Raw genomic sequence first — 15,324 nt, forward strand, 5'->3', positions numbered from 1 at the left:
TTCAGCTCCCTAAAGCAGCGATGGAGCAGCTCCTGCCGCTCCTGCGCCCACGATGCCGGTTCCCCGCCCGCCGACATCTTGTTCTTCCTCCTTCGCACCTTTCTCTGCTCCAGCGCAGATTTTTTATCGCCCCGCTCCTGGTCCAGTCCATCCACCAGGCAGGGAAGCGTTACTGAAGCCTTCCCACACTGGGAAAAGTCCGTCAAGCGCCGTTACGGGCCCTAAAAAGAGCTCAAATGTCCGAAAATAGCAGGAGCCACCGAACGTGCGGCTTAGCTCCGCATCGCCTCAACCGGAAGTCAGATATACATTTGTGACGAATGCAGGATTTAGATATATTGGATTATAAACATTTGGCAATTTAAGGGTTAAAAGCCTGGGTTAGAGTGTATTTGACTGCAGGAGTCACATTTTAAAAAAATAATCTTGTTTCACAAGACCGGAAAGTTTTTAGGAGCCAGAGGTGAAATAGACCAGAGTAAAAAGCCTGGTCTAATTCACTGTTGTTTGATTGTGGGGAGTCCCCGGGGAGTTGATGGGTGGGAGTCTCCATCGACGGGATCTTCCGCTTTGCTGGCAGCACACGCGCGCCCATGGATATGCCAACGCCGTGGAGTTGGCCACAATGGGAAATCCCATTGGCAGGCTGCCGGGACCGGAGGATCCCGCTGCCAGAGGGGGCGCGGCCACACCGTGCCAGAAAAACGGGTCGGCTGGACACAGAATCCCTGCCAATTTATTTCAACCTGGAGAGTTAATTTGTATTTAGCTTGGGGAGATGAAGTCATTGCTGTGTCGAGCTAAGGTATTCAGACAGTTTGAGAAAGAGCTGAGTTCAGATGTAGCTACCCCTCAGACCACAAGTAAAGTCTTTTGCTTTCATGGTAGGATAGTAAACAAAAAAACTAATTATAGTATTTAAAGCTGTGCACACTTGTCTGAAACAAGCCAGTTGAAATAGCTTTTTGAAGACATCCAACTAGAATCTGCAGGGGTTCTAACAGGGGCCAAACCGGTTCTGGAATGCAAATGTTACTCTGTGCCACTGGGTTGCAGGTGGGACTGAGAGCTGTATGTTTTGCTTTCTTGTTATTTAATTGGGAACAGAGATAATAATTAAGGGTCATTGTATTACTGTATCGAGTAGTATTGTTTAAGGGGTAATTGTAAACTTTTATGGGGTGTGATGTTAAAGAGTTTAATATTGTGTTTTAAAAAAATTTTTTTTGTCAAAAACATAGTTTTTGCATAACCGTGCGCAACCATTAACATAACAAAATAAAATAAAAGTTGACCATATATACAAAGAAAAGAACAGTACAATGTAACGATCCCCCCCACCCCGGGATACTGCTGCTGCTGACCTTTGCTGCTCTCCTAGAAAGTCGAGGAACGGCTGCCACCTCCGAGACAACCAGCTATGGACCTCTCAAGGCAAACTTTATTTTCTCGAGACTGAGAAACCCAGCCATGTCATTAACCCAGGTCTCTACACTCAGGGGCTTCGAGTCCCTCCACATTCAAGGATCCGTCTCCGGGCTACCAGAGAGGCAAAGGGCCAGTACGTCGGCCTCGTTCGCTTCCTGAACTCCCGGATCATCGACACACCAAAGATCGCTATCGCTGGACTCGGCACCACCCGCGTGTCCAAGATCTTGGACCAATGCCTCAGCAAAACCCTGCCAGAATCCTTTAAGAGCCGGGCATGTCCAGAACCATACTGGACATGGTCTGCAGGGCTTCCCGCACAACCTCGCACACTTATCCTCAACCCCAAAGAGCTTGCTCATCCTGGTGCTGTCATGTGTGCCCCGGTTGGACCACCTTTAAAACTGGATTTTTTTTTTTTAATTAATTAAAATTTTCACATTTTCACAAAAAAGAAAACAGTACCAGAAAATTCTAAGAACAAAAGAACAAAACCGTGTATAAAAAGAGAAAAAAATAAATAACGCCCCGTCGTTGGCAAGATTCAACGCAAAACAAAACAAGAGACCCACCCACCCCCCCCGCCGGCTAGGTTGCTGCTGCTGCTGACCTTTTGATTTTACCGTTCTGTCAGGAGATCTAGGAATGGTTGCCATCTCCCTGAAAACCCCTGCACTGACCTCCTTAGGGCAAATTTCACCCTCTCCAATTTAATGAACCCCGCCATATCGTTGACCCAGGCCTCCACGCTTGGGGGCCTCGCATCCTTCTACTGAAGAAGAATCCTCCGCCGGTCTACTAGGGACGCAAAGGCCAGAACACCGGCCTCTTTCGCCTCCTGCACTCCCGGTTCCACTGCAACTCCAAATATTGCGAGTCCCCAGCCTGGATTGACCCTGGATCCTACCACCCTCGATGCTGTCCTTGCTACACCCTTCCAAAATTCCTCCAGCGCCTGGGCCATGCCCAGAACATGTGGACAGGTTTGCTGGGCCCCCAGAGCACCTAATACACCTGTCCTCGCTCCCAAAAAACAGGCTCATCCTTATCCCGGTCATATGAGCCCTATGCAGCACCTTAAACTGTATGAGGCTAAGCCTTGCACAAGAAGAGGAGCAGTTCACCCTTACCAGGGCATCCGCCCACGTCCCCTCCTCAATCTCCTCACCCAACTCCTCCTCCCATTTACCTTTCAACTCCTCTCCCGAGGCCTCGTCTACCTCCTGCATCACCTGGTACGCTTCCGGGATCCTCCACTCTCCAACCCACACCCCCGAGAGCACCCTGTCCTGAAACCCCACGTGCGGCAGCCAGAGGGAACCCCGCCACCTGCCGCCTGACAAACGCCCTTACTTGCATGTACCTAAAAGGTGTTCCTCCGGGGGGAGCCCAAACTTCCCTTCCAGCTCACCCAGGCTCGCGAACTTCCCGTCTATGAACAGGTTCCCCAGCCTCCTGACACCTGCCCTGTGCCAACTCAGGAACCCGCCATCAATTCTCCCCGGAACAAACAGGTGGTTCGCCCGTATCAGGGGACCCCATCGAGGCCCCCCACCTCCCCCCTGTTGCCGCCTCCATTGCCCCCAAATCTTGAGGGTAGCTGCCACCACCGGGCTCGTCGTATACCTCGTTGGAGAGAGCGGCAGCTGCGCCATTACCAGCGCTTCCAGGCTCGTGCCCATACAGGATGCCATACTCCATCCACCTTCCATGCTGCCCCTAGCCCGTCCATTACCCACTTACGTACCATCGCTGCATTGGCAGCCAATAATACCCACAGAGGTTGGGCACGCCAATGCCCCCCTATCCCTGCGCTGCTCCAAGAACACTTCGTCTCACCCTTGGAGTCCCGTGTGCCCACACAACCCCGTAATGCTCCTGTTAACCGCCTAAAAAAGGCCTTCGGGATAAGGATGGGGAGGCACTGGAACAGGAACAGAAACCTCGGGAGCACCGTCATCTTGACTGACTGCAACCCTACCGCCAGAGACAGCGGCAGCATGTCCCAACCTCTTAAAACTCCTCCTCCATTTGCTCCACCAGCCTGTGAGGGTTAAGCTTATGCAGGCTCCCCAGCTCCTGCCACCTGAACCCCAAGTACCTGAAGCTCCTCTCCGCCCTTTTCAGTGGAAGCCTCCCAATCCCCCCCTCCTGGTCCCCCGGCGGACCACAAACAGCTCGCTTTCCCAAAGTTAAGCTTATACCTGAGAAATCCCCAAATTCCCGGAGAATCCCCATCACCTCCGGCATTCCCTCCACCGGGTCCGCCACATACAACACAAAGGTCGTCCGCGTAGAGCGACACTCGATGCCTCCTCCCCGGACCAGCCCCTCCAATCCCCCGATTCACTCAGCGCCATAGCCAGGGATTCAATTGCCAGCGCAAAAGGTAGCGGGGACAAGGGACACCCTGCCTTGTCCCTCAATATAATCGAAAATACTCCGACGTCCTCTTATTCGTGGCCACACTCGCCATCTGGGCCTCATACAACAGCCTCACCCAACTGACAAACCCCTCCCCAAACCCGAACCTTTCCAGCACCTCCCACAATTACCCCCACTCCCTATCAAAGGCCTTTCCGCATCTAGCGCCACAATTATCTCCGCCTCCCCTTCTACCGCCGGCATCATTATACATTCAAAGAGCGCGTATATTAGTGTTCAAGCTGCCTCCCCTTCACAAACCCCGTTTGATCCTCGTGGATAACCTGCGGCACACAGTCCTGTATCCTCGTGGCTAAGATCTTGCCAACACCTGGTGGAGTCTACATTCAAGGAGTGAGATCGGCCTGTTGACCCACACTGCAGGGGATCCTTGTCTCGCTAAGAATCAGGAGATCATCGCCCGAGACATCGTCGGGGGCAAAGCCCCCCCCCCCCCCCCCCCTTGCCTCGTTGAAGATCCTGACCAACAGGGGGGCCCAGCAGCCTGCATACTTCTTGTAAAATTCAACCGGGAACCCATCCGGCCCCTGGCGCCTTCCCCGACTGCATGTTCCCTATCCCTTTGAGACCAGCTCCTCAAGCTCAACTGGCGCCCCCAGACCCTCACCCCGTCCCTCCTCCACCCTTGGTAATCTCAGCCGGTCCAAAAAGCGACCCATCTTCCGCGGAGGTTGGACCGATATAGCCTCTCATAAAAGTCCCTGAAGACCCCATTAATGTCTACCCCCTTCCGCACCACATTTCCTCCCCGGCCTTCACTCCACCAATCTCCCTAGCCGCATCCCGCTTATGGCGCTGGTGTGCCAGCATCCTACTCGCCTTCTCCCATACTCGTACACCGCAGCCTGAGCCTTTCTCCATTGAGCCTCCGCCTTTCTGGTGGTCAACAAGTCGAAACTCAGCCGAAGGCTGCGCCGCTCCCTTATCAATCCCTCTCCGGGGCCTCGCGTACCTCCAGTCCACCGTCACCATCTCCCCCACCAATCTCTCCCTTTCTCTCTGCTCCCTTCTCTCCCTGTGGGCCCGAATGGAGATCAACTCCCCCCGAACCACCGCCTTCAGCGCCTCCCAGACCGTCCCCACTCGGACTTCCCCATTATCGTTGGCCTCTAGATACCTCTCGATACATCCTCGAACCCGCCCCCTCACCACCTAGTCCGCCAGCAGCCCCACCTCCAAGCGCCACAATGGGCGCTGGTCCCTCTCCTCCCCCAGCTCGAGGTCCACCCAATGCGGGGCATGGTCAGAAATGGCTATCGCCGAGTACGCAGCGTCTACTACCCCCGCAATCAGCGCCCTACTCAAAATGAAGAAATCGATTCGGGAGTAGGCCTTATGCACATGGGAGAAGTATGAAAATTCCCTGGCCCTCGGCCTCGCGATCCTCCAAGGATCCACCCTCCCATCTGGCCCATAAACCCCCTCAGCACCTTAGCCGCCGCAGGCCTCCTACCCGTCCTAGAACTGGATCGATCCAGTGGCGGATCCAGCACCGTGTTGAAATCCCCCCCCCCCCCCCCCCCCCATTATCAGGCCCCCCACCTCCAAATCTGGAATCTGGCCCAACAGGCGCCGCATGAAACCTGCATCATCCCAATTCGGGGCGTATACATTGACTAGCACCACCCGCTCCCCTTGCAGCTCGCCGCTTACCATCACATACCTCCCGCCGCTGTCCGCCACCTTCAGGTGCGTCTCCTGAAGCATAGCCATGTCTGCCTTCAGCCCCCTCAGGTGCGCGAACACGCGGGACCGTTTAACTGGCCCATTCAGTCCCCTCACATTCCAGGTGATCAGCCGGATCGGAAGGCCACCTGCCCCCCTCCCCCATCGACTAGCCATCACCCTTCCGTAATCCGCCACGTGCCCGCACCCCCCGCTCAGCCCGTTCCCCACAGCGACAGACCCCCATCCCGACCCCCTCTGCACGCTCCAGCTCCTTCTTGGCCATTCCAGCAGCAACCCGGTATCCCCCCCAAAGCCCCCCCCCCTCAAGCTAGGGCCCCCCCTAGCTGCGTAACTCCAGTCATTGTACTTCCGTAAGTCAGCTGACTCCTGCTGACCCTGGCTGCTCCCACCACCCCAATTACCCTCCCCAGTGACACACACCCATTCCCCCAATGCCGACCCCGCCCCCTGCTTCTCCAGCGCGAGAAAAAAGCCCGCGCCCCCATTCCAAGCCCCGCCCTCTGACCCAAAACGCGGGAAGACAGGCACATGACCCAACAGGGCCGCGAACCCCACCCAAACCCGCAACCAGTGAAATAATAAAATCCCAGGTTTAATTCCCGACTTGGGTCATTGTCTGTGCGGAGTGTGTACGTTCTCCCCGTGTCTGCGTGGGTTTCCTCTGGGTGCTCCGGTTTCATCCCACAGTCCAAAGATGTGCAGGTTAGGTGGATTGGCCATGCTAAATTGCCCTAAGTTGTCCACAAAGGTTAGGTGGGGTTATGGGGATAGGGTGGAGGTGTAAATTCTATGATTCTATGATATGATAAAACACCCAAGTAAACAGATAACAGTCCCGAAAAGCAGAAAAGAAAAAACAGAACAGCGAAAAAAAACATCGTCCAATAGAACCAAAAAAAGCAAAAGGATATCAAGGAGGACAAAGCCTCCGGGCTGTGTACATCCCCAGTCCTCAGTTCCCAGCCCCCAGTCTTCAGTTAAAGTCCAGCTTCTCTGCCTGGACAAAAGTCCAGGCCTCCTCCGGGGAGTCAAAATAAAGTTGGCGGTCTTTATAAGTGACCCACAGGCGTGCCGGCTGTAACAGGCCATACCTGACCCCCTTCTTGTGGAGCACTGCCTTCGCCCGGTTAAACCCAGCCCTTCTCTTCGCCACCTCCGCACTCAAGTCCTGGTAGATCCTGATCTCCGTATTCTCCCACTTGCTACTCCTCTCCCTCTTCGCCCAACGAAGCACACACTCACGGTCGATCAAGCGTTGAAAGCGGACCAGCACCACCCTGGGGGGCTCGTTCGGCCTGGGCTTCCGCAGCAGCACCCGATGGGCACCCTCCAGCTCCAGGGGTCCTCGGAACGACCCCGCGCCCATCAGCGAGTTCAGCATCAGGACCACGTAGGCCCCCAAATCCGAACCTTCCAGCCCCTCCAGGAGGCCCCAAATCCACAGATTCTTCCGGCGGGAGCGGTTCTCCATCTCCTCCATCCTTGCCAGCCATTTCTTGTGAAGCGCCTCGTGCGACTCCACCTTCACCGCCAGGCCCAGGAGTTCGTCCTCGTTCTCCGAAGCCTTCTGCTGCAGCTCCCGAATCTCCGTAGCCTGAGCCGTCTGAGTTGCCCCGAGCCTGTCCAGCGATGCCCTCAACGGCTCCAGGGTCTCAGCCTTTAGTTCCTGGAAAGAGCGCAGCAACAGCTCCTGCTGCTCCCTCGCCCACTGCTGCCACGCTGCCGGTTCCCCGCCCGCCGCCATCTTGTCCTTTCTGCCTCGCACCTTCTTCTGCTGCAAAATTGATTTTCCGGTCACTCCACTTCTAGTCCAGCCCATGCACCGGCCGCCAAGCACAGAGGCTGCGTTCCCACCCGGGGAAAAGTAAAAAAGCGCCGTTGCGGGCCCTTAAAAGAGCCCGAAAGTCCAAAAATGGCGGGAGCCACCGAACGTACGGCTTAGCACTGCATCGCCCCAACCGGAAGTCCACCTTAAACTGGATTAAGCTACATGGCACATGATGAGGAGTAATTGACCCTGTTTAGGGCATCTGCCCACAGGCCTGCATCTAGCTCCCCACCTAGCACCTCCTCCCATTTGCCATTAAGGTCCTCTACTGGGGCTTCCTCTGCCTCTTGAAGTTCCCGGTAAATGTCAGAAACCTTCCCCTCCCCTACCCAGGTGCCGGAGACCACCCTATCCTGTATCCGGCTTGGGGGTAGCAGCGGAAATGACACCACCTGTTATTTTCAGAAAGGCGCATACCCGAAGGTATCTGAAAGCGTTTCCAGGGGGCAAACTGAATTTCTCCTCCAGTGCTTTCAGGCTGGGAAAGATCCCGTCTATGAACAGGTCCCCCATCCTTTTAATGCCTGCCCTATGCCAGCTTTGAAACCCTCTGTCTATCCTGCCCGGGACAAATCTGTGATTGTTGCCGTCATCGGGGTCCAGACTGGAGCTCCCTCCACCCCCTTGTGCCTTCTCCACTGACCCCAGGTCTTTAATGCCGCCACCACCACCGGACTGGAGGAGTAGTGGGCCGGTGAGAACGGTAGAGGTGCTGTTACAAGAGCCCCTAGGTGGTACCTTTGCATGAGGCCGCCTCTAACCGCGCCCACATTGACACTTCCCCCAGTACCTATTTCCTAATCATGGCTATGTTAGCCGCCCAGTAGTAGCTGCAAAGGCTCGGCAGGGCCAGCCCACCAGCTCCCCGACTGCGCTCCAGGTACAGTCTTTTTACACGCGGGGTCTTATTTGCCCATACGAATCGCGAGATGATCTTGTTCACCTTCTTAAAGAAGGACTTAGGAATGAAGATGGGAAGGCACTGGAAGACAAACAGAAATCTGGGGAGGACCGTCATCTTAACGGTCTGCACCCTCCCCGCTAGAGATAGCGGGAACTTGTCCCACCTTTTGAAGTCCCCCTCCATCTGCTCTATCAGCCGAGATAGATTAAGCTTGTGAAGGACATCCCACTTTCGAGCCACCTGTATCCCTGGGTACCGAAAGCTCTTCTCGACCAATTTCAGCAGAAGCTCTCCCAGTCCCTTTTCCTGCCCCTTAGCTTGGATCACGAACATCTTGCTTTTCTTCTCGTTTAGCTTGTACCCCGAGAAATTGCCAAAGTCCCTCAGAATCTGCATGACCTCCCCCATCCCCCCATGTGGGTCTGAGATGTACAGGAGCAGATCATCCCCGTAAAGCGAGACCCAATGCTCCTCCCTCCCCGCGGCTCTATCGCAAGGGCGAATAGTAACGGGGAGAGGGGGCATCCCTGCCTCGTCCCCCGATGGAGCCTAAAGTATTCCGACCTCACTCTGTTTGTGCACACACTTGCCACGGGGGTCTGGTAGAGTAGCTGGACCCAACCTATGAACCCCTCACTGAATCCGAACCTTCTTAGCGCTTCCCACAGGTACTCCCATTCCACCTGTGTCCATCGCCGTCACCACTTCTGCCTCCCCTCCCTCTGAGGGCATCATGATGATGTTTAGGAGCCTCCGTACATTAGAGTTCAATTGCCTGCCCTTGATGAAGCCTGTCTGATCCTCCCCTATCACCCTCGGGACACAGTCCTCAATCCTAGCAGCCAAGACCTTGGCCAGCAGCTTGGTGTCTGCGTTCAGGAGCAATATTGGTCTATAAGATCCACACTGTAGCGGATCTTTCTCTCGTTTGAGGATGAGTGAAATCGAAGCCTGTGACATTGTTGGGGGGAGTGTCCCTCTCTCTTTGGCCTCATTAAAGGTCCTTCGTAGGAGTCGGCACAGCAGTTCTGAAAATTTCTTGTAGAATTCTACAGGGTAGCCATCTGGCCCCGGGGCCTTGCCCGACTGCATGTTCCCTACACCCTTTACCATCTCCTCCAGCTCCATCGGGGCCCCCAGTCCCTCCACCAGATCCTCTTCCACCTTTGGAAACCTCAGTTGGTCCATGAATTGCTTCATCACCCCGGCGGGGGCTCTGACTCATACAATTTACCATAGATCGCCCTAAAAACTTTGTTCACCCCCTCTGGGTCTATGACCGTGTTGCCCTCCTTATCCCGTACTTCCCCAATTTCCCTGGCCGCCTCCCTCTTGCTAAGTTAGTGTGCCAGTATTCTACTCGCTTTCTCCCCGTACAGCCCCTTTGGCCTTCCTCAGCTGTGCTACCGCCTTCCCAGTGGTCAGCAGGTCAAATTCCGCCTGCAGCCTCCGGCGCACGGGGGTCTCCGCGTAACTCCTGTCTACTCTGAGTATCTCCTCAACTCGCCTTCCTCGCTCCGCTCTTTCGTTCTTCTCTCTATGGGATCTGATAGAGATCAGCTCCCCTCTGATAACTGCCTTCAGGGCCTCCCACACCATGGACGCCGCTATCACCCCCATATCAATAGTTTCTAGGTAGTTTTTAGTGTTCCTCCTTATCCGCCCACAAACCTCGTCGTCTGCCAGCAGCCCCACATCTAGCCTCCATAGTGGGGGCTGACCTCTCTCCACTCCAAGACGCAAATCCACCCAGTGTGGAGCATGATCGGAGACTGCAGTGGCCGAATATTCTGTCCCCTCCACCCTGGGGATTAGCGCCCTGCTCATCACAAAGAAATCTATACGGGAGTAAACCTTGTGGACATGGGAAAAGAAAGAGAACTCTTTCACCCTCGGTCGGGCGAATCTCCACGGGTCTACGGCCCCCCACCTGTTCCATTAATCCCCTCAGTTCTTTAGCCATCGATGATCGCTTCCCCGACCTGGGGTTGGACCGGTCCAATACAGGGGGTGGAATTCCCGCCCCGCCGTGTCCCGAATTCTCTGCCCCCTGGGATTTTGCGGGGGCGGGAATTGTGCTGTGCCGGTCGGCGGGGCCCCCGCGCCGGTTGGCGGCCCCCCCCGCTGCGATTCTCTGGCTCGCGATGGGCCGAAGTCCCGCCGCTGACAGGCCTTTCCCGCCGGTGTGGTTTAAACCACCTCTGGTACCGGCGGGATTGGCGACGCGTCTGATGACCAAAATATTGTGCAAGTTGGGATATACGGCCGACATCAAAACAGGGTATTTAACGTACTTCCAGATTGGTGCCCACCTGCCCAGCAGACATAGAATTCTACCCCTGGCACTATCTTGAAGAAGAGCAGAGTTAGGTCTTATTTATCTCTTCATCAATCACCTTGAAAACAGATTATCCGGTCATTGTCACGTTGCTTTTTGTAGGGTCTAGCTGTGTGTAAGTTGGCCATCACTACTAAGTTTCCTACATGACCACATTTCAAACATACTTAATTGGCTGTAAAGCACTTTGGGACATCCTGTGGTCATAGAAGGTGCTATATGAATGTAAGTATTTCTTAGCACGTGGTTACATGAAATAAATAAAAATATACTCTACAATTGAAAATTGAAATAGGCTTTAGTAGCTATCTGAGGGAGACTTATGAAGTTATGTAATACAACATGCATTGTGCCAATCGGAGTGTCACAAATGAGTGAACTAATGCCTGTGGCACTTTGTTCTTATTAGACGGGGTTAACATTCCTGGATAAAAGCAAATTATGCCGATGCTAGAATCGGAAACAAATCAGAAAATACTGGACAATCTCATCAGGTCTGACAGCATCTGTGGAGAGAAAAGGGAGCTAACGTTTCAAGTCTGGAAGGTTCGTGTCAAAGCTTTGAAACGTTAGCTCTCTTCCCTCTCCATAAGATGCTGTCAGACCTGCTGAGATTGTCCAGTATTTTCTGTTTTTGTTTAACATTCCTGGAATTGATTTTGTGGTATTTTCACCACATCCATGGAATGAATGTCCATTTCATAGTGATAACAAATAAATACCGTCATCATATCATCGCATTTCATGTCTGGTTCATCTTCATCCTCACTCTTGTTGTAGAATTTGCGGAAGAAATTGAAAGCAACCACTGTGTACAGGTACACAACAACAGCCAGGAGGCCAACAGTCAGCGCAAGCTACATAAGGGAAGAAGCAAATTTTTCATGTCAGTCAATGCCAGTTAAAGGATATTCACTAAATTAATTCTCTTAAGGTAATTGAATCACAAGGAAAGGCAGAACTTAAAAGTAGAAATTACATGGGGCAATTTAAATTCTAGTTCACATCTCAATTATTCTCCCCCAGTTTCTCATTCAGCTACGTACTTCTTTTAAAAATGTACTTTTACTGTGGAATCCTCAGTGCTCTATTTAAGGAATGATGGTTAAGCTGAATGTTGGCCTTGTTTTTCTGAATGTAGCTGTCCCCCCATCACATTCACAGCAGCTCAAAATTGAGATTTAAACAGGTGTTAAGCCCCTTAAATGCAAATACAAAAGTGCTTAAGCTTGTTTCAGGCAAGGTGCCCTGGATGTTTCTGTTACTGCCTGTCTCAATAAGCCACAGAGACACTTTGGGATTTTAAGTATGCACGCCCTCTCTCTACCATGTCAGATGCTTAGGCACACATTTTGCACAGAAGTGCAGCGTTATATATGCTGCTTCTTAACTCCAAACTCAGTGTCCCAGCAGTCTCTCTTTGTAAGTTCTCTAAATACTACATTAAACAATGTCCTTCAGTTGTGCATCTTAACAATATAATTAACATACCATCAAAGTTTACGTCCTGGATCTTTTTAATCTTGAAAGAACGGGTCTGAGAGATGAGCTTGTTAGACCATAAGATATAGGAGATGAATTAGGCCATTTGGCCCATCGCGTCTGCTCCGCCATTCTTCGATTATGGCTGATATGGTCCTCATCCCCATTCTCCAGCCTTCTCCCAATAACCCCTGATCCCCTTATTAATAAAGAAATTCCTTTATTGATCAAGAGTATCAGATTTGTGCTTGAGGTGCTGTTACCTACAGGGCTGCAGACCAAAAGTTGGAAGGTGGAAATAGAATAGTTACTTCTTAGAACATAAGAACTAGGAGCAGGACTAGGTAATTTAGCCTCTTGAGGCTGCTCCATTGTTCAATACGGTCTGATCTCAGTTCTGCGTAACCCTTCAACCCATTACTAATTAAAAATCTGTCTAACTCCTCCTTAAATTTACTCACTATTCCAGCATCCACCGCATTCTGGGGTAGTGAATTCCACAGATTCACGACCCTTTGGGAGAAGTTGTTTCTCCTCATCTCGGTTTCAAATCTGCCACCCCTTATCCTGAGACTATGACCTCTAGTTCTAGAATGCCCCACAAGAGGAAGCATCCACTCCACCTCCACTTTATTCATATCTTTTATCATCTTATATACCTCAATTTGATCTCCCCCCATTCTTCTAAATTCTCAAGAGAATAGGCCTAAACTGCTCAAACTCTCTTCATAAGGCAAACCCCTCAGGCGCGATCCTCCGCTCCCCACGCCGGGTGGGAGAATCGTGGGAGGGCCGGGTGACTCACGACACGCCCTCCCGGTGCCCCCCGGGATTCTCCCACCCCCCACTCGGAAGAATCGGCGACCGGCGATTCTCCGACCCGGATGGGCCGAGCGGCCTGCCTTTCGCGACCGGTTCACGACGGCGGCAAGCACACCTGGTCGCTGCCGTCGTGAACATGGCGGCAAAAGCTGGTTTGAAGCTAGTGGGGGGTGGAGAGGGGAGTGAGCACAACGGCCGTGCTCGGGAGGGGACTGGCCCGCGATCGGTGCCCACCGATCGTCGGGCGGGCGTCTCAAAGGGACGCACTCTTTCCCCTCCGCCGCCCCGCAAGATTAAGCCGCCACGTCTTGCGGGGCAGCGGAGGGGAAGACGGCCACCGCGCATGCACGGGTTTGAGCCGTCAGCCGTCGTAACGTCAGCCGTGCATGCGCGGGCTGGAGCCGGCCAACGCAAGCATCAAGGTCCGGCAGCCGAGAGTTACGGAAGGCCGCTCCTAGACCCCCGGGTGGGGGTGAATAAGGTGAGAGGAGTGGCCTCCGAGGCCGTCGTGAAACTCGGCCGAGTTCACGACGGCCTTCCTGATTTTTCGCGGGAGCTGAGAATTCCGCCCCTCATCTCTGGAATCAATCTAGTGAACCTCCTCTGAACTGCCTCCAATGCTACTGTATCTTTCCTCAAATATGGGGACCAAAACTGTGCACAATACTCCACGTGCGGTCTCACCAATGTCTTATACAGTTGCAACAACACTTCCTTACCTTTATACCCTATTCCTTTAGCTATAAATGCCAGCATTCCATTTGCTTTCTATATTACCTGCTGTACCTGCATGCTAATTTTCTGCGCCTCATGCACGAGAACACCCAGATGCTTACAAAGTATAGAAAAGCATGGAAATGGGAAATCTGAATCACTGACTCATTTGAATTCTGAGAGTAGGACAGCAGGCTCTGGCCAGAATTTTCCAATCCTCCCGATAAATGAGGTGGTGCCAGAGAACTGGAGGGTTACAAATGTTGGACCAGAGATGAACCCTGCTCCTACAGGCCAGTCAGCCTAACGTCTACATGGATTTCTTAAAGGCATATCATGTTTGATTGTGTGTGTTGATGAAGTAACCAAGAGGGTACTGTGGTTGCTGTTGTGCATGTGGACTTTCAAAAGGTTTTTAATACATCATAGATATTGGCAAAACTGAAGTCCATGACAAGAAAGGGGCATTGACAGCGTGGGTTCAGAATTGATCGCTAAAGGACAGAAATCAGAGAGTAGTAGGAAACGTTTGGTTATACAGAACACAACTTTAAAATTCGTAGGTGGCACAAAACTCAAGGATGTAATTTCGAGGGGTGTTGGAAACCAGGAGCAAACATCAGGATGACATAGACTGGCAAAATAAGAGGTAAAATGTCAGATAAAATTTATTGCAAAAAAGTGAGAGATGATGCTGCTTGCAAAAAAGAATGAAGAGATGCAATATAAATGAACTGTTACAATTCTGAAGGGAATGAGGGAACAGGGAGAACTGGGGATTTACATCCAGAAATCTTCAAAGCGGACAGGACAAGTTAATAAGGCTGTAAAATCAGCATATTTCATCCTTGGCTTCATAAATAAGAGACATAAGAGCATAAAAGCAAGGAAGTTATGATAAAGTTTGTTTTCAATTCTGGGCACCAGACTTTAGGAAGGATGTCATGGCTTGGAGAGGGTGCAAAGGAGATTTATCAAAAGGTCCAAGGATGATTAACTTCAGTTACATGGACAGAAGGGAGAAGTTGGAATTGTTCTCCTTCGCGTACGTAAAGTTAAGGGAAGATTCAATAGAAGGGTTCAAAAATCATTGGAGGTATTGAAAGGATAAATAAGGAAAAACCTGTTTTCATTGGCTGAAGGGTTGGCTGTTATATCGATCCCAAGCCAGTTGGTGAAGTATGAAATGAGACACTAATATTTTATTGACAATGGCTTTGTTCACAGAATGCAGCATTACATATATCTGCCTCCTACCTCTAAACCTAGTGTCCCAACAGGCTCTCTTTTTAAGTGCTTGTAATACTTAATTGAACAATGACCTGTACATCTTTTTTTAAATATAAATTTAGAGTACCCAATTAGTTTTTTCCAATTAAGGGGCAATTTAGAGTGTTCAATCCACCTACCTTGCACATCTTTGGGTTGTGGGGGTGAAACCCACGCAAACACGGGGAGAATATGCAAACTCCACACAGACAGTGACCCAGAGCCGGGATTGAATCTGGGACCTTGGCGCCGTGAGACTGCAGTGCTACCACTGCGCCATCGTGCTGCCCTGACCTGTGCATCTTAACAACATAATTAACATTGGCAACCAGCACAATAGGCCAAATAGCCTTCTTTTATGCTGGTAGTTTCTATGATCAACAGGTTCAAATTATAGTAAATTTC

At 51.9% G+C, this 15,324-nt stretch overlaps 1 protein-coding gene across 1 annotated transcript in view; it reads right to left on the reverse strand.

Moving 5' to 3' along the window:
* The window catches only part of ryr3 (ryanodine receptor 3), a 500,545-nt gene that overhangs the window by 20,412 nt on the left and 464,809 nt on the right, over window positions 1–15,324 (reverse strand). The window contains 1 exon segment of the mRNA XM_038785757.1: window positions 11,355–11,489. Within this exon segment, the coding sequence (XP_038641685.1) occupies window positions 11,355–11,489 (135 nt within the window).

This window comes from Scyliorhinus canicula, chromosome 2 (genome assembly GCF_902713615.1).
Source record: "Scyliorhinus canicula chromosome 2, sScyCan1.1, whole genome shotgun sequence".
Taxonomy (NCBI): domain Eukaryota; kingdom Metazoa; phylum Chordata; class Chondrichthyes; order Carcharhiniformes; family Scyliorhinidae; genus Scyliorhinus; species Scyliorhinus canicula.